This window comes from Balaenoptera musculus, chromosome 13, assembly GCF_009873245.2.
Source record: "Balaenoptera musculus isolate JJ_BM4_2016_0621 chromosome 13, mBalMus1.pri.v3, whole genome shotgun sequence".
Classification (NCBI taxonomy): Eukaryota; Metazoa; Chordata; class Mammalia; order Artiodactyla; family Balaenopteridae; genus Balaenoptera; species Balaenoptera musculus.
This window is the reverse complement of record NC_045797.1, coordinates 9,070,576-9,088,070: the sequence shown is the minus strand read 5'-3', so window position 1 is coordinate 9,088,070 and position 17,495 is coordinate 9,070,576. Positions and strand designations below refer to the sequence as shown.

At 53.3% G+C, this 17,495-nt stretch overlaps 1 protein-coding gene across 1 annotated transcript in view; it reads left to right on the top strand.

The window, feature by feature from the left end:
• LOC118906079 (tyrosine-protein kinase ZAP-70) overlaps positions 1–12,424 on the top strand; it is a 31,040-nt gene extending 18,616 nt beyond the window's left edge. The window contains exons 5-14 of the mRNA XM_036873332.1: positions 4,782–4,920; positions 5,020–5,101; positions 5,180–5,226; positions 5,474–5,525; positions 6,609–6,801; positions 7,321–7,527; positions 9,994–10,186; positions 10,278–10,418; positions 10,520–10,632; positions 11,930–12,424. Of these exons, the coding sequence (XP_036729227.1) occupies positions 4,782–4,920; positions 5,020–5,101; positions 5,180–5,226; positions 5,474–5,525; positions 6,609–6,801; positions 7,321–7,527; positions 9,994–10,186; positions 10,278–10,418; positions 10,520–10,632; positions 11,930–12,053 (1,291 nt within the window). The 3' untranslated portion in view covers positions 12,054–12,424. The remainder of the gene's footprint in view (positions 1–4,781; positions 4,921–5,019; positions 5,102–5,179; positions 5,227–5,473; positions 5,526–6,608; positions 6,802–7,320; positions 7,528–9,993; positions 10,187–10,277; positions 10,419–10,519; positions 10,633–11,929) is intronic.
• The last annotated feature ends 5,071 nt before the right edge of the window (positions 12,425–17,495 follow it).

Sequence of the window (17,495 nt, the reverse complement as noted above, 5' to 3'; positions counted from 1 at the left end):
CTGATTACTGTGGCTAGAACTTCCAAAACTATGTTGAATAATAGCGATGAGAGTGGACATCCTTGCCTTGTTCCTGATCTTAGAGGAAATGCTTTCAGTTTTTCACCATTGAGAATGATGTTTGCTGTGGGTTTGTCGTATATGGCCTTTATTATGTTGAGGTAGGTACCCTCTGTGCCCACTTTCTGGAGAGTTTTTGTCATAAATGGGTGTTGAATTTTGTCAAAAGCTTTTTCTGCATCTATTGAGATGATCATATAGTTTTTATTCTTCAATTTGTTAATATGGTGTATCACATTTGATTGATTTGTGTGTATTGAAGAATCCTTACATCCCTGGGATAAATCCCACTTGATCATGGTGTATGATCCTTTTAATGTGTTGTTGCATTCTGTTTGCTCGTATTTTGTTCAGGATTTTTGCATCTGTATTCATCAGTGATATTGGTCTTTAATTTTCTTTTTTTGTAGTATCTTTGTCTGGTTTTGGTATCAGGGTGATGGTGGCCTCAGAATGAGTCTGGGAGTGTTCCTTCCTCTGCAATTTTTTGGAAGAGTTTGAGAAGGATAGGGGTTAGCTCTTCTCTAAATGTTTGATAGAATTCACCTGTGAAGCCATCTGGTCTTGGATTTTTGTTTGTTGGAAGATTTTTAATCACAGTTTGAATTTCATTACTTGATTGGTCTTTTCATATTTTCTATTTCTTCCTGCTTCAGTCTTGGAAGACTATACCTTTCTAAGAATTTGTCCATTTCTTCCAGGTTGTCCATTTTATTGGCATAGAGTTGCTTGTAGTAGTCTCTTAGGATGTTTTGTATTTCTGCGGTGTCTGTTGTAACTTCTCCTTTTTTGTTTCTAATTTTATTGATTTGAGTCCTCTCCCTCTTTTTCTTGATGAGTCTGGCTAAAGGTTTATCAATTTTGTTTATCTTCTCAAAGAACCATCTTTTAGTTTTATTGATCTTTGCTATTGTTTTCTTTGTTTCTATTTCACTTATTTCTGCTGTGATCTTTATGATTTCTTTCCTTCTGCTAACTTTGGGTTTTGTTTGTTCTTCTTTCTCTAGTTCCTTTAGGTGTAAGGTTAGGCTGTTTATTTGAGATGTCTCTTGTTTCTTGAGGTAGGATTGTATTGCTATAAACTTCCCTCTTAGAATCACTTTTGCTGCATCCCATAGGTTTTGGATCATCGTGTTTTCATTGTAATTTGTGTCTAGGTATTTTTTGATTTCCTCTTTGATTTCTTCAGTGATCTCTTCGTTACTTAGTAACGTATTGTTTAGCCTCTATGTGTCTGTGTTTTTTACATTTTCCCCCCCTGTAATTGATTTCTAATCTCATAGCGTTGTGGTCAGAAAAGATGCTTGATGTGATTTCAATTTTCTTAAATTTACCGAGGCTTGATTTGTGACCCAAGATGTGATCTATCCTGGAGAATGTTCCGTGTGCACTTGAGAAGAAAGTGTAATCTGCTGTTTTTGGATGGAATGTGCTATAAATATCAATTAAATCTATCTGGTCTACTGTGTCATTTTAGCTTGTGTTTCCTTATTTACTTTCATTTTGGATCATCTGTCCATTGGTGTAAGTGAGATGTTAAAGTACCCCACTATTATTGTGTTACTGTCGATTTCCTCTTTTATAGCTGTTAGCAGTTGCCTTATGTATTGAGGTGCTCCTATGTTGGGTGCATATGTATTTATAATTGTTATGTCTTCTTCCTGGATTGATCCCTTGATCATTATGTAGTGTCCTTCCTTGTCTCTTGTAACATTCTTTATTTTAAAGTCTATTTTATCTGATATGAGTATAGCTACTCCAGCTTTCTTTTGATTTCCATTTGCATGGAATATCTTTTTCCATCCCCTCACTTTCAGTCTGTGTGTGTTCCTGGGTCTGAAGTGGGTCACTTGTAGACAGCATATATATGGGTCTTGTTTTTTGTATCCATTCAGCGAGCCTGTGTGTTTTGGTTGGAGCATTTAATACATTCACGTTTCAGGTAATTATTGATATGTATGTTCCTGTTACCATTTTCTTAATTGTTATGGGTTTGTTTTTGTAGGTCCTTTTCTTCTCTTGTGTTTCCCACTTAGAGAAGTTCCTTTAGCATTTGTTGTGGAGCTGGTTTAGTGGTGCTGAATTCTCTTAGCTTTTGCTTGTCTGTAAAGCTTTTGATTTCTCCGTCGAATCTGAACGAGATCCTTGCTGGGTAGAGTAATCTTGGTTGTAGGTTCTTGCCTTTCATCACTTTAAATATATTGTGCCACTCCCTTCTGGCTTGTAGAGTTTCTGCTGAGAAATCAGCTGTTAACCTTATGGGAGTTCCCTTGTATGTTATTTGTCATTTTTCCCTTGTTGCTTTCAATAATTTTTCTTTGTCTTTAATGTTTGTCAGTTTGATTGCTATGTGTCTCGGCATGTTTCTCCTTGGGTTTATCCTGCCTGGGACTCTCTGTGCTTCCTGGACTTGGGTGGCTATTTCGTTTCCCATGTTAGGGAAGTTTTCGACTATAATCTCTTCAACTATTTTCTTGGGTCCTTTCTCTCTCTCTTCTCCTTGTGGGATCCCTATAATGCAAATGTTGTTGCATTTAATGTTGTCCCAGAGGTCTCTTAGGCTGTCTTCATTTCTTTTCATTCTTTTTTCTTTATTCTGTTTCTTGGCAGTGAATTCCACCATTCTGTCTTCCAGGTCACTTATCCGTTCTTCTGCCTCAGTTATTCTGCTATTGATTCCTTCTAGTGTATTTTTCATTTCAGTTATTGTATTGTTCATCTCTGTTTGTTTGTTCTTTAATTCTTCTAGGTCTTTGTTAAACATTTCTTGCATCTTCTCGATCTTTGCCTCCATTCTTTTTCTGAGGTTCTGGATCATCTTCACTATCATTATTCTGAATTTTTTTTCTGGAAGGTTGCCTATCTCCACTTCATTTAGTTGTTTTTTGGGGTTTTATCTTGTTCCTTCATCTGGTACAAAGTCCTCTGCCTTTTCATTTTCCTTATCTTTCTGTCAATGTGGTTTTCTTTCCACAGGCTGCAGAATTGTAGTTCTTCTTGCTTCTGCTGTCTGCCCTCTGGGCATTGAGCTTTTGTTGTCAGTTCAAAACTTAAGGTTTTGACCTTACAAAGTATTTTCACTTCTCAAAAGAAGAGAACTAGTAGTTAGAGACAATCACCTCCAGGCCAGCCCACCAGTCTAGTTATGGAAGCTCCTTCCTTTCTGTGGGACATTTGCATTTCTTAGTTTGTTGTGGGATTCTCTTCCTTGTCTTTGGTGCTCCCCCATTGCTCCCCACCCTGTTTCCTATCTCCACATTTCCAGGTAGGCTGCCCTGCTCACTATGTCAGCCTTCACTGCATTGTTCTTTGGGGAACCTGCTGTCCGGGAAAGGATGGGATATTCACAGCCACCCCTCCATCCCTCACTCTTGTTTTGCCATGGAGATTTAAGGGACATTTCTCCGTCTCTTTGGCCTAAGGAAGGGTTGCAAGGTGGGCTCATGTCTGTCTTGTTCACCACTGTACTCCTGCCCTTAGAATAGTGCCTGGCATGTGGTCAACACTTAGTAAATATTTGTCCAGTGAATTAATATCCATGGGCAGGGCCCAAGCCCTGAGAGTTTACACTCTGATGGTGCCCAACTGTGGGTCATCCCATGGCTATTTCCTGCTGTGCACTCCCAGCCAGCTCTTGTGTAACTTAGTTCAATCCCCTAGATTATTGGTCTGTTGTCTACAGTGTCCACAGAGCCTGAGACCACCTCCAGAAACAGCTGCCCTTTCCTCCTCCATTAGAAATCTACACTTAACCCTGGAATAGAAACTTGTGCCAGGAACTCAAGACAAAACTATTTTGTGGGAGATGCTGACTAGTTTTACAATGGGATGGGAGGGTGCAGGTGGCCCTAAATTGGTCCCTGTGTGTTTGTGTGTGCATGTGTGTATGTGGTTGGACAGGTTCTTACTGCATGAAGGCACCATCTTTTAGGGGCTTAATTCTGATTGATAGACATGGAAGATTTATTTGTTTTGGCAAATTTCCAGAAGAGGACAATCAAGGGTTTCATTCTTTTAAAGGTCATCTGTTATGATAACTGGTGGGTCTCTTGTGATGGCAAGGTGACTTGTTCTGATGTGTACAAAGGTGCCCTGTGATCTAGCCATGGACTTGCACTTACCTTTATTGCTCTATGTATAGAAACAGCTTTGTCTCCCCAAGAGAATGGTCTTAAGTCTGTGTATCCCCCATGAGTGGCTCTGTGTCCACCATAGATGAAAAAATATCCCTCCATGAATTGCCAAGTGTCTCCCCGCCCCACACCTGTGGCCAAGTGTCCAGCCATGGGTGGCCTGGTATTCAGCCATGGAGGACCAGGTGTCCCCCAGTGTATGGCCAAGTGTTCCCCCCGAATGGCCAAGTGTGCAGCTGTGGGTGGCTGAGTATCAGGCCATGCAGGGCTGAATGTCCACCGTGGGTGGCCCAGTATTCCCCTGTGGATGGCCACATGCCTGCCCTTGGACGACTGTGAACATGGCCATTCTCCTCTCTGCTCACCCCGGCGCCCCCTCCACCAGCCCCACGCACGGCGTGTTACCAGTAGGTCTGGAGGTTGAGTGGGGCCTGACCTCAGCTCCCGCAGACCCTGCCACTTCTCCATGAGGCTCTGGGGTGCGAGCCCATAGGGTGTGTGTGTGGGAACTGGGGCCTAGTAGGAGGGCACCACGGGGGAGGGGGCCCAGGTGGTTGTAGGGGTGACACCCCCTCCTTCCCCCGCCAGGCTGAGACCCCGGAAGGAGCAGGGCACCTATGCGCTGTCTCTGATCTATGGGAAGACTGTGTACCACTACCTCATCAGCCAGGACAAGGCGGGCAAATACTGCATTCCCGAGGGGACCAAGTTTGACACGCTCTGGCAGGTAGGCCGCCCACACACCCTGTTGTGGGCAGAGGCTGTGGCGGGGTGCTCAGGCTCCTGGGGAGGAGGGGAGCCCCGGCCCTGACGCTCCTCCCTGCAGCTGGTGGAGTACCTGAAGCTGAAGGCCGACGGGCTCATCTACTGCCTGAAGGAGGCCTGTCCCAACAGCAGCGCCAGCTCAGGTGAGCGGGGCAGCGGGGGGCAGGGGTGAGCGGGAGACCCCGGCCCCCACCCCCTCACTGTCCCTTCTGCTCCCCCAGAGGCCGCTGCTCCCACACTCCCCGCGCACCCGTCCACATTCACCCAGGTAAGTCAGCAGCACCATACACTTGGGGCCTTGGGGATGGAGCTGGGTGGGCAATGAGTCCTGTTCCCAGGGTGGGGCTCCGGGCGGGAGATGGGGGGAGAGTGGGGCTGCCATGAAACAGAAGAGGGTACCCCCAGCACCATCTCTGGGAGTCCGCAGAGGATGTGGGTCTCATGAGAGGGGCTGGGTGCCCCCAGCTCTGGCCCTGCTGACCCTTGCTGACCCTTGCTGACCCCATGACCTTTAGCCTCAGAGACGGATCGACACGCTCAACTCAGATGGATACACCCCCGAACCAGGTGAGTCAGCAGAGATGGAGGTGTGTAGGGGTTCGTGTCAGACCAAGAGCAGGGTCCTGGCTGGGCCCTGGGGTGTGTCAGGGGAGGGACGTGTGCCAGGCCTGACCTGCGGCGGTGGGCCTGGTTGCCCTGTGCATGCGCTGTGCCTGCAGGTGTCCACGTGGGCACATGCATCATGCCCGCCTGTGAGCACGTGCCCGGGGGCATGCTGACGTGCAGGGGAGTAGACTTGGCCGAGCCTGGGCCACCCCGGGTACAGACACATCTGTTAAGCACCTACTACCTGCCAGTCGTGCTCCAAGCTCACTGAGTGTATGAGCTTTGCTGAATCCTCCCGACAAGCCACATGAGGCGGTCATGGTAATCATTCTCATTTTACAGAAGAGAAAGGAGGGCCAGGAACTGTCACGTCCCACAGCTAGGCAGTGGTGGAGCTGGGGTTTGAACCCAAGGAGGCAGGCTCCAGAGCCCAGGTCCCTAAAACGCCCTGCCGCAGATGCTCGTGTGTTTCATGTGTGGATGTAAGCCTGTGCACGTGTGTGCAGAGAACATACACGGTTGCCTGTGCACAGAGAGGCTCATCTGGAGCCCTTGTACACATGGCTGCGTGGTGCATACGTAGACATGGGCAGGCGTGACATGGGTGCATACGTGTCAGTGCATGCACACCCATAGGTGTGCACACTCCAGCTGGCACTACATTGGTTACTTGTGCAGACACGCCTTTGGACCCCCATCACACACCGAGACATGGGTGAGAGTGTACATGGGTGTTATGCGTGAACACGCAGGGGCACACGTGTGTGCACACTCTAGCCATTGCACACATGGTTACATGTGCACATTAGAGTCCTCTTGGACATGGCTTCCCAGCTCACCCACAGATGGGACCAGGAGTGCACACAAATGCACACACGCACATGAACACACACGTGTGCCCGTGTGCCCGTGCATGCTCTGGATGGTGCACCCTGTGCCTTGCGGTGCACGTGCCTGGTGGGCACCGAGGCTGCCCTGCCCTGCTCAGCCCCCCTCCCTCTCCCCGCTCCTGACTTGGGAGCACACGCCTGTGTGTGTGCCCAGCATGCCTAGTGTCCTCAGAGAAGCCGCGATCGATGCCCATGGACACCAGCGTGTACGAGAGCCCCTACAGCGACCCCGAGGAGCTCAAAAACAAGAAGCTCTTCCTGAAGCGCGAGAACCTCCTCATGGCTGACATAGAACTTGGCTGCGGCAACTTCGGCTCCGTTCGCCAGGGCGTCTACCGCATGCGCAAGTAGGCTGCCCAGCCTTGGTTGGGGAACCACTGTGGGAGGGGCAGAGGGGACGTTGCCTCCTAAGGCCTTGGGGGTTGGAACCAGGATGTGACTTCAGGTTGCCTGGGAAACAGACTCCGGGACAGGAAATTGCCTGCTAGGCGGGGTTACCTGGGGGAGCCCAGGGCAGCACCCGAGAGGGAGTGAGAGGAGCAGGTCTGGGGCGGAGAGAAGTTGGGCTGAGCTGCAGATGCAGCAGAGTCCCCCTTGTCCGCTCCATCGGCTGGTCATTGGATACAGGCTGGTCACTTGGTACAGGCTGCCCCTGGGGAGGGTGACACTTTGAGCCGGTTCTTTTCAGCGAGGGCCAGTTCCTGGGCGGGGCTTGTCTGTGAGCTGTGAGCTGCAGGGAGGACCGGACGGCAAACCACAGCATCTACTACACAAGTCCAGGGAGAGGAGAGGCAGGTCGGGTGGGGATGAGGGGGCCGGGTCAGGCCCGTGCCAGCTCACGCGTGTCCCTCCGTGCGTCACGGCAGGAAGCAGATCGACGTGGCCATCAAGGTGTTGAAACAGAACACGGAGAAGGCGGACAAGGACGAGATGATGCGGGAGGCGCAGATCATGCACCAGCTGGACAACCCCTACATCGTGCGGCTCATCGGCGTCTGCCAGGCCGAGGACCTCATGCTGGTGATGGAGATGGCGGGCAGCGGACCACTGCACAAGTTCCTGCTCGGGAAGAAGTGAGCCTCTGGGCCGGCCAGGCGTTCGGGGCTGGGGCAGGGGGGATGCTCCTGTCCACCCTCTGGGCCGGCCAGGCGTTCGGGGCTGGGGCAGGGGGGATGCTCCTGTCCACCCTCTGGGCCGGCCAGGCGTTCGGGGCTGGGGCAGGGGGGATGCTCCTGTCCACCCTCTGGGCCGGCCAGGCGTTCGGGGCTGGGGCAGGGGGGGTGCTCCTGTCCACCCTCTGGGCCGGCCAGGCGTTCGGGGCTGGGGGCAGGGGGGAATGCTCCTGTCCACCCTCTGGGCCGGCCAGGCGTTCGGGGCTGGGGCAGGGGGGATGCTCCTGTCCACCCTCTGGGCCGGCCAGGCGTTCGGGGCTGGGGGCAGGGGGGAATGCTCCTGTCCACCCTCTGGGCCGGCCAGGCGTTCGGGGCTGGGGCAGGGGGGAATGCTCCTGTCCACCCTCTGGGCCGGCCAGGCGTTCGGGGCTGGGGCAGGGGGGATGCTCCTGTCCACCCTCTGGGCCGGCCAGGCGTTCGGGGCTGGGGCAGGGGGATGCTCCTGTCCACCCTCTGGGCCGGCCAGGCGTTCGGGGCTGGGGCAGGGGGGAATGCTCCTGTCCACCCTCTGGGCCGGCCAGGTGTTTGGGGCTGGGGGCAGGGGGGAATGCTCCTGTCCACCCACGGGTGTGTTCCACACCCATTTCCTGCGTTTATAGACACACAGCTGCTGCCCACACTCACGCCCATGACAGATCTGACCCCAGGTTTGACTTTCGGCTCTGCCACTAACTGGTGTGACCCCAGCTGGGTTTCTTAATTCACCTGTGCCTCAAGTTTCCTCATTTGTACCACGGTGATGCACAGTATTTACATCCAGGGGCTCTTGTGAGGGCCAAATAAGTTGCTGTCTATCAATAGAAAGTGCTCAGAACGGTGCCTGGCGTTGCTTATAGGAGCTTTGTAAGTATTAGCTCTGTCACAACTGCCACCTCTGTTCTCTTGGCCAATTCGTGACGCACGGGAAGTTGCCGATGGTTGATGGTCTTTGACCTAAAGCAGGGTTGGAAAACTGCAGCCAGGCTTGTTTTGTACAGCCTGGTTTCGCATTTTTAAAGGTCTATGAAAAAAACAAAGAGGACTATGTGGCAGAGACCATATGTGTCCTGCAAAGGCTGAAATAGTTACTCTCAGGCCCTATAGAGAAAAAATTGGCCCATCTCTAATCCAAAGAAATTGCAGTTTCATTTGCGTTCCCTCGTGCCTCAAACTCTTACCCTCACGACACGATATTTTACACTCGCAGAGGCACATGACCTTGAACCCGAGCTCTTGCTGGAGTGCGTGCCTTCACCGGTCCCAGCTCATGTACTCAGTTATCCCACGGGTGTTTATTGGGCAATTTCTCTGTGACAGGGACCATTACCAGCACTTGGGATTATCAGCGAACAAAGAGACAAAGTTCTCTGCCCTGTATTTTGGTTGGGAAAGAGAGGCTTTAAATAATCATTATAATACCGTAAAGTATAGAGTATGTTGGAAGGTAAGTACTATGGAAAGGGGGTTGGGAATGTCAGGGTAGGAGGTGAGAAGTGAGAAGGTGAGGCAGCCACGTGCAGCTCTGGGGGAAGAGTGGTCCAGACAGGGCACAGCCGGTGCAAAGGTCCTGAGGTGCCTGGTGTGGTAGAGGAACTGTGAGTAGGGCCCCGAGGCTGAAGCAGAGTGAGTGCAGGGGAGGGGGGAGCTGACGTGGGCAGGGAGGTGATGGGGCAGATGGTGCAGGGCCTTGTGGGCCGTGGGGAGGACTTGGACATTTACCCTGAGTGAGGTGGGAGCCCTGGATGCTGTGAGCCGAGGAGGGGCAGGACCTGACTCCAGTGTGGGAAGGACAGACCGTGCCGGGTGAGGGCAGAGATGGCTGTTCTGGTCCAGGCTGGCAATGATGACGGCTGGGTCAGGGTGGCAGAAGCAGACGTGGAGAGAAGTAGGGGGATTCTGGAGGGATTTTGAAGTCAGGGCTGCCAGGGTTTGCTGACGGATTGGATATTGGGTGTGAGAAAGAGGAGCTGAGGGCAAGGCCAGTGCTTCTGAGTAAATGAAAAGATGGAGAAAGAGGAGTGTGTGTGTGTGTGTGTGTGTGTGCGCGCACGCGTGCGTGTGTTTGTACAATCAGGAACTTGGCTTTGTCTTTATTATCTTTGAGATGCCTGTGAGACTCCCTGAGGGCACACAGAGGATGCAGGTAAATGTGTTAAGTCTGGGAATCCCAGTACATGGATGAAATTTAAGGCCTCGAACCTGGATGAGGGCAGAGGTTTGTGCCTGTTTTGCTCATGCCATTTCCCCCCGCCCCATGCCTGGCACACAGCAGGTGCCCAATAAGCATCTGTTGAACAGAGGCTCAGCTGGGTCAGAGAAGTGGGCTTTGCCCCCTTGGGGACTTGGGCTGTCCCCTCCCAGCTGCCCCTGCCTTCCCCTGCACCCCAGGGAGGAGATCCCCGTCAGCAACGTGGCGGAACTGATGCACCAGGTGTCCATGGGGATGAAGTACCTGGAGGAGAAGAACTTCGTGCACCGTGACCTGGCGGCCCGCAATGTCCTTCTGGTCAACCGGCACTATGCCAAGATCAGCGACTTTGGTCTCTCCAAGGCACTGGGTGCTGACGACAGCTACTACACTGTGAGCCCCTGGCCCTGGGGTGCCCAGGTGGAGGAGGCGGTGGTGTGGAGGGTCCCCGAGCCCTGTCCCGGCAGCATCTCCCACCCTCCAGGCTCGCTCGGCGGGGAAGTGGCCGCTCAAGTGGTACGCGCCTGAGTGCATCAACTTCCGCAAGTTCTCCAGCCGCAGTGACGTCTGGGGCTACGGGGTCACCATGTGGGAAGCCTTCTCCTATGGCCAGAAGCCCTACAAGGCAAGTGTGGGCAGAGGCGGGCGGACAGCTGGGTGGGAAGAGGGGCCAGGGGGGAAGGGGCCCTGGTTACTCACATGTGTACTTGGCTCTGGCTTGAGCAGAAGATGAAGGGCCCCGAGGTCATGGCCTTCATCAAGCAGGGCAAGCGGATGGAGTGCCCACCAGAGTGTCCACCTGAAATGTACAAACTCATGAGCGACTGCTGGACCTACAAGTGAGTGCCAGCGGGCAGGAGGGTACCTGGCTGAACTGACACCCAGGCCTGGGGCAGGAAGTCGTGGTGCCCAGTAGTCCAACTAACTCATCCCACCCAAAGACTCACCCAATTCATGGCCTTTCCAACCCTCGGTACCTTTAGTCCCCCTGCATCTATGCTCAACTCTCCAACAGACTGACCCTACAATGCTCCAGTGGTCCAGCACCCCAGCACCCTACCTGCGGACACCCACTGCTCCAGCATCTAAAACCTCAGTCTCCCACCAGCCAATACTCAAATGATCCTGCAACACTCAGACAAGTCAGTACTGTGGCCCAAACTATGATACCAATACTCAGGGCATGGGATAATACTCCATTATATAATTCCTGTTTCCGATCAGCCAACATTCAACACCTAATTACCCATTCAGGCCAACACCAAAGCACCCAGATACTCAATGCCCTCCCATCTCTGTCTGCTTGAAGCCTGGTGCTTGAACACGCCAACTCCTAACACCATCAATACCTCCCCTTCCCATCACACAACAGGCAACATGCACCCAAACAAGCTATTACCCTACACTAATCCTGCAATGCACGGGCATTCCAATATTTGAAACCTTTCCTGCCCTAGCATCCATTATTCCACTGGCCAACACCTTTCACACTGACACCCAAACACCCAAGCACTCCAGTAAATACACACCCTACTTATGATAAATGAATAAGAAATGATCAGCCCATCCCTTCTCCACCATGTATTAACTCAACCTCTATCAAGAAACAATACACCAACACCCCAACACCCAAAGAGGCTAGCACCTAACACCCCAACGCAATACATGGATATTCCACACACATACCAGTAATACCCTGACTCTCCACTAGCTGAACCCATCCTCCATACGCCAATGTTCCTCTCCTTCGCGGGCAGCATACTTGCATCCGTGTGAGCCCGCGCCCAGCACCCAAATACCCTGGCCAAATACACACGCTCAGTACATCAGCATTCAACATCCCAGCTCCCCGTGGTCAACAGTTGTCACCCCTACACTCAGGGAGCTCCCTTCCCTAAGTCTTCGCCAGTCAACACTCAGTATATGGTTCCCCTCCATCCTGGATGTCAGCTCAACTAGGCGATACGGCAACCCCGGAATTGCAGTCCTCTCACACCCAGGAGACCCCTCCATTACCCGATACCCGCCCCCCACCCCAGCCCCACTGCTTTCTGAGCCCCATGCATGTCCACCCACCAGCTGAAGTTGGGTTCTGGAGGTGTGGTCAGCAGTCTGGATCTCCCCGACCCCTCACAGGTGGGAGGACCGCCCAGACTTCCTGACCGTGGAGCAGCGCATGCGCACCTACTACTACAGCTTGGCAAGCAAGGCCGAGGACCCTGCCGCGTGCGGAAAGGGGGCCGAGGCTGCGTGTGTCTGAGCTCCAGCCTGCCAGCCCCTATGCCCCAGCTTTTCCTCCTGTGTCCTCAGCTCCCTCCCAGGACCTCCAGTCTGGCTGAGCCCAGCTCAGTTTCTCTCCCCACCACCAGCTGGGCTGTGATAAGGCGGACAGCTCAGGCCTCCGGCCCACACTGGTCTAGTATTCCCTGCCCGGTCACCTGGCCCCTCTGGCTGGGGTAGGAGGCCGAGACCCAGGCAAGGTGGTCCTGGGCTGGAATCTACTGGGAGGCCTTGAGCTGAGGGGGCGTTGCTTACAGCAAGGACCCTCCTTCCTCTGGGCCCAGAAGGGCGGACTTCCGGAGTCCTCAGGTGGCAAGACCCCAATCATTGGAATAAACGCAGCTTCTCTCTCGTCTGAGATCCCTCATCTTTCTGGGGTGAGGGCGGGGGGACCAGGAAAGGGGCTGGGTCATCGGAAGGGGTCCATGAGAAGTGCCTGATGGTGCAACGCACGGGCATTCCAATATTTGATACAGCTTTTCTCGTGTGGGCCTGGGGGGGGGGCTGGCTTTCCCGCCCTTGTGCCCTGGGGACATCTTTACCAGCGTGAGGGGCTGCAGCAGGTGAGCGTGGGGACTTAGGGGCCGCGTGCCTGCTGGCCACTCAGCTCCCCGAGCCTCACGGACGGCGTGAGACAGGTGCTGCCCGTGTCCGCGGCGTGTTAGCATCAGCTGGAGAGAGTTTAACACATGCTGATCCCGCCCCAGCCCGTGCATTTTAAGGTCTCTTCAGGTGATTCTATCATTCTGCCCCTTCTCAGCTGCCTCCCCTTCCTCCCTGGGCCCAGACAGTCACAGCTGGGAATCCTTATCACCTGATGTCCCGAGGGCCGGCTCAGTCCCGCTCAGGAGAAGACCCGGCTCCAAGCGCGCGCTGCCTCAGTGTCCCCACATGAAGAGCTGGGGTGTTGGAGCACAGAACCCGACAGGTCGGGTGAAGTGGAGCCAGGCCCCTACATTTCTTTTCCGGACTTGCTCCCCCTTGCTCGGCTGCAGTTGGCCCCTGTGCCCTGCAACGCCTCCTCCTCTTGGCCTGGCCCCGAAGAGCCATGGGCTCCAGGGCGGCCATGCAACCCACTCGGCGCCAGGCAGAGGCAAGGAGATTTTCTGCGGCTTCTGAGAAGGTAGATTTTCTTTTTGTTTGTGGAGCTCTAGAAAGCCTGGGGCTGTTTTGTGGCACTGTGGGGTGGGGTGTGGGGACTGGGGCTTGAGGCCCAGGCTGGTGACGCCCGAGAGGAGACCCCAGAACCTTGGTGATGTGAGTGCGTTGTCGAAACCAGGAAATTGACATTGGGGTTATTAACTTAGGTACAGACCTTGCTCTGATTTTACCGCTTACGGAGTTTTAATATTTCATGTGTAAGCTTCATGTTAGCGTATTCTTTAATGAACTTTGTATTCTACCTGGAAAGTAGTTCGGAGAGCCCCCAGTTACAGAGTCAACTCCAGACGCCCGAAGACTCTCAGCTATGTGTTTGTTTGGAGACTAAATCTGTAATGGTTTGGAATTGTTTGAGGGTCTCCAAGCCCTGCCAGACGATATCTTCCTGCATTTAGATTCGAAACAGACGAGCAGAGCACAGCGATTGTAAAGATTAAGATACAAACTCAGTTCCTTCCATTTTGTCATTCTCTGCGGCCACTTGAAGATTTTGTGTTTAAAATGTAAAACAGTGAAGTTTGCAAGCCATGCGATATATTTTTAGTTGGTAAATGCACATATTAGTTCATAAGCTAACTGTGTTACTGACTTTGAATAGCACCATTAAAATGCAAAAATTGTTTTTTAACTAATTGTTTTAAAACTAATGAACAAATCAAGAAAAATTACATCAATGGTACAATTTCGTGGCTTCTGAAGTTGTACTGTTTGCAGATATTTCAGTTTTATTAAATCCACGTGTTAGTTACTGGATAATTATTTACGTTGTTACATAAAGTATTATGTCAGAAGGGAAATACATTTTCGCTGTCTGCATTTCTTTTGTGGTCATCATTATTATTTGTTTCATGTTATGATTATTGCTGAAGATGACATTTTATGGGGAGGAGGTGTTAAAAGTGATCCGTTCTGGTGGTCAAATACATTGAGAACGCTAGGTGCTCGCAATAAATGACTGTTGAATAAATCAATGAAAGAGGGTGCAGTTCCACATAGTTACCACCAGGTGGCGGTGTTCCCCAAGCCAAGATCGCTCAGCTGCTCAAACCCGGCTCTCGCCTCCTGCCCCACTTTGGCCATCTTCCGCCTGGAACAGGACCCCAGGCTCTTCCCTGGTCTCACAGGCCCCTAGTCCCGTCCCCTGCAATCTGTTCACTCCAGAACCGCTTGAAGGGTCTTTTCTACTAGCAGCTCTGACCAATTCCCTCCATCCTCTTCCAGGGTTCCCTAAACATATTCATGCTGACTCTCACCTCTGGGCTTTTGCATCTACTGTTCCCTCTGCCTGGAATTATTTTCATCCCCATTTTACTCATGTCCACAAGGAAAACTTATCCTTAAAGTGTGAGTAAGTTACTGGGGGAAGTTTCTTAATCTCTCTGTGCCTCAGTTTCTTTGGGTGGTTTGGCCAGAAAGAGAAGGTAAATCCAGGTCAAGGAGTTAGAAAACCTGCAGGGAAGTGTCTTGGGATGTAAAGAGAGAAAGACCTCCCCTTCCTCCTGCCCTCCAGGGGTAGGGGGCTCTGGCTTTGGCCAACCCAAGCCTCCTTGATGGGTCCCTAGTGGCTGGACCAGAGGGTCTTCTGCTCTCCACGCCCTCCCTGGTGGGGCTGTTTGCACTCTGCTGACCCCCTGAGCCAGCCTCTGGTCCCTGGGAAGACACCAGGTGTGTGTGTCGGGGGGTCAGTTCCGTCCGGGAAGCTACAAGCTGCAGGTGGGTCCTGGTGTCACCTTTATGGAAGTGCTGGTGACTCCCTCCCACACTGAGGAGCTTGGAGGCCGCATGAGGCTCACGGGACTCACTGCGACACAGCCGGGAGGGAAGCCTTGTGTGCAGGTAGCGACCTGGCTGAGCCCACTGGCCTTCAGGGGGCTGCGGGGGTCCTTGGGGTGGCATCCAGCATTACTTCCCCCCCGCCCGTTTCAGCCTCTCTTCCCGGCTCTGTCCTCCCCACTCTGTCTCCCTCTCCGCCCCATCTCTATTTCTCTGTGATAGTCTTAAGTCCCTTAAGAAGAAAGAGCCTTCTCCCCTCTGCCTCTTTTTCTGTGTCTCTCTGTCTCCTTGTCTCTGCCCCTATCTCTCTATCCACTGTTGTCTCTGTTGCCCCTTTTGACCCCATCCTTGGGCTCCTCAACCCTGAGGGTCCCTCCCCTCTCCTCCTCCCTGGGTTCTGCTGCTTCTGACACCAGTGCCCCGAGAGGGAGAAGGAGGCTGCTGCCCAGGGAAGGGGCAGGGGACAGGCCAGGGCCCGGTGCCCAGCACAGCTGCCCCGTGGAGCATCAGCCCCCAGTGCTGAGCTCCATTTTGGAAGGGTCTTTCTCACAACCGTCTGGTCCTCATGGCCACCTACTCCCCATGGGCCACCTCTTCCCTTCTTGCCCTTTCTCATCACCGGGCTCTGACCTCCTTCCTGTTTCCTTGTTTCTTCTGTGGGTGTCACCGCCCTCCCCCCACCCACCCCTCGCCAGTCCTCTGGCCCATGGCCCGGCTGCCTACATGCTGCAGCTGCTGGTGTTGGCTATTGTTCACCAGCCACGGCCTTCTTGATGCTAATGGAGTGCCAGTCCTAGGCCACGTGCACCTCCGCAAAGGCTCTGTTATCTTTGGTCCTTATATTACCATTGGCTGGGCAGGGGGTGCGCGCGGGGACTCGGAAGACAGCGCTTCGGGGGCCAGGGAGTGTCCAGCCACTGTGCGGCTCTAGGGGTAGGTGTTCTTGGGCTTGGCGGTAGCGGTGGGCGAGGCTTGTTACCGGGGAGTCCGGCTTTGCCGTGGGGGTCTGACTGTCGTGGGTAAGCAGTTGTTGTAAAGATCTGGGGTAGCTGCGCTGGTACAAGGCTCTGGCTGCTGGGCCTGTGTGGGGTGTTCCATGCCCTGGTGCCATGTGTTGTTCCTGAGCTGGGCTGTTGGGAGGTCAGTGGTTGTCCTTGGCTTGGGGAGTCTGGCTGCTGGGGTGCCTTGTTCCCCGCAGTTGACAGCTGAGGTCTGGGACGGCTGCTGGGGAGTTCCAGCTGCTGACTTAGTGGTGAGTATGTGTTGCAAGTGGTCAGTGCTGACAGACCTCGGGCAGTTGTCTGCTGGCGTCTGGGTGTCGTGTGGGGCGTGTCTTGGGGGTGTAGTTAGTGGAGATCGGCTCCCCTCATCTTTCCTTCTTCCTGTGTTTTTTGTTCTCTGTCCACATCTCTCTGTTTCCATCTTGCTCTCTCCATCTGCACTTCTCACTTCCACTCACATGTGTTGAGCACTTACTGTATGTGTGTATCAGTTGTAGCAGGTTTCTGGGGGCTTTGGGCCCTGCTCACAGGGGAAGAGGTGGGACCCCCTCCCCTGAAGACTGGCCCTGGGGCTGGAATCGCTGGTTCAAGTGGGGCAAAAGGGCTGGATGCTGTGTCGGAGGCCCCTTGATCAGGCTCCTTCCCTTGAGCTGTAAGGCCGAGTCTGAGGGGGCTCGGACAGGCCTCGGATATGTGGGGTCAGGGGCGTCTCAGCCACAGACTTTGGGCAGGCGCAGGGACTTTCCCCTAGGGACAGAAGAGTTGTGGGCATCAGGAGAGAAAACAGCCATGCTGAAACCTGGTGGGGAGAGTGTTCCAGGCAGCGGGAAGAGCTCGTGCAAAGGCCCTGAGGCACAACGAGGAGGCCAGTGCAGCTGGGCAGGGTGAGCAAGGGTCAGGCGGGAGGGGTGGGGGCAGAGTGTGCAGGGTTTTGGCTTCAGTCCAAGTGAGGTGTGAACCTCTGGGGCTGGGCACACACAAGGCTCTGAGCACAGACTAGCCCAGGCTCCCCCTGCGTGATGCCTACTGTCATGGTGGATGTAGTGTTGGTTGAGCCCAGGTGGGACTCATTCTAAGGCTTTCATGTACCAGGAGCCTTCTCAGAGTGAGAGTCACGGCCCCCGAGGGCTTCTGAGGAATGGACTGGGCTACCCAAAGCTGTGGGAACAGCCCCTGTGGCCCCCCCCACCCCAATCTCCCCTGGGCAGCCATCCGAGCAAGAGGAGGGGATACAAGGCACAAGGAGAAGCTTGGGGCAGAGGGCACTGGACAGAGGCCTGGAAGGAGGACTGGCCTTGGCCTAGGCTCCCTGGGTGTGAAGGACAGGGGCTGAGGGAAGCAGTTTCTGACATCTCCTTGCATAACTTCCTGTGATGAGCAGCTCATTACCTACCAAGGCAGCCCAGGCTGGTTCGTGAACTAGAATTCTTAGAATGTTCTTTCAAATGCTGACCACAACCTGGACCTCCACCCCTCTTTCCATGGTC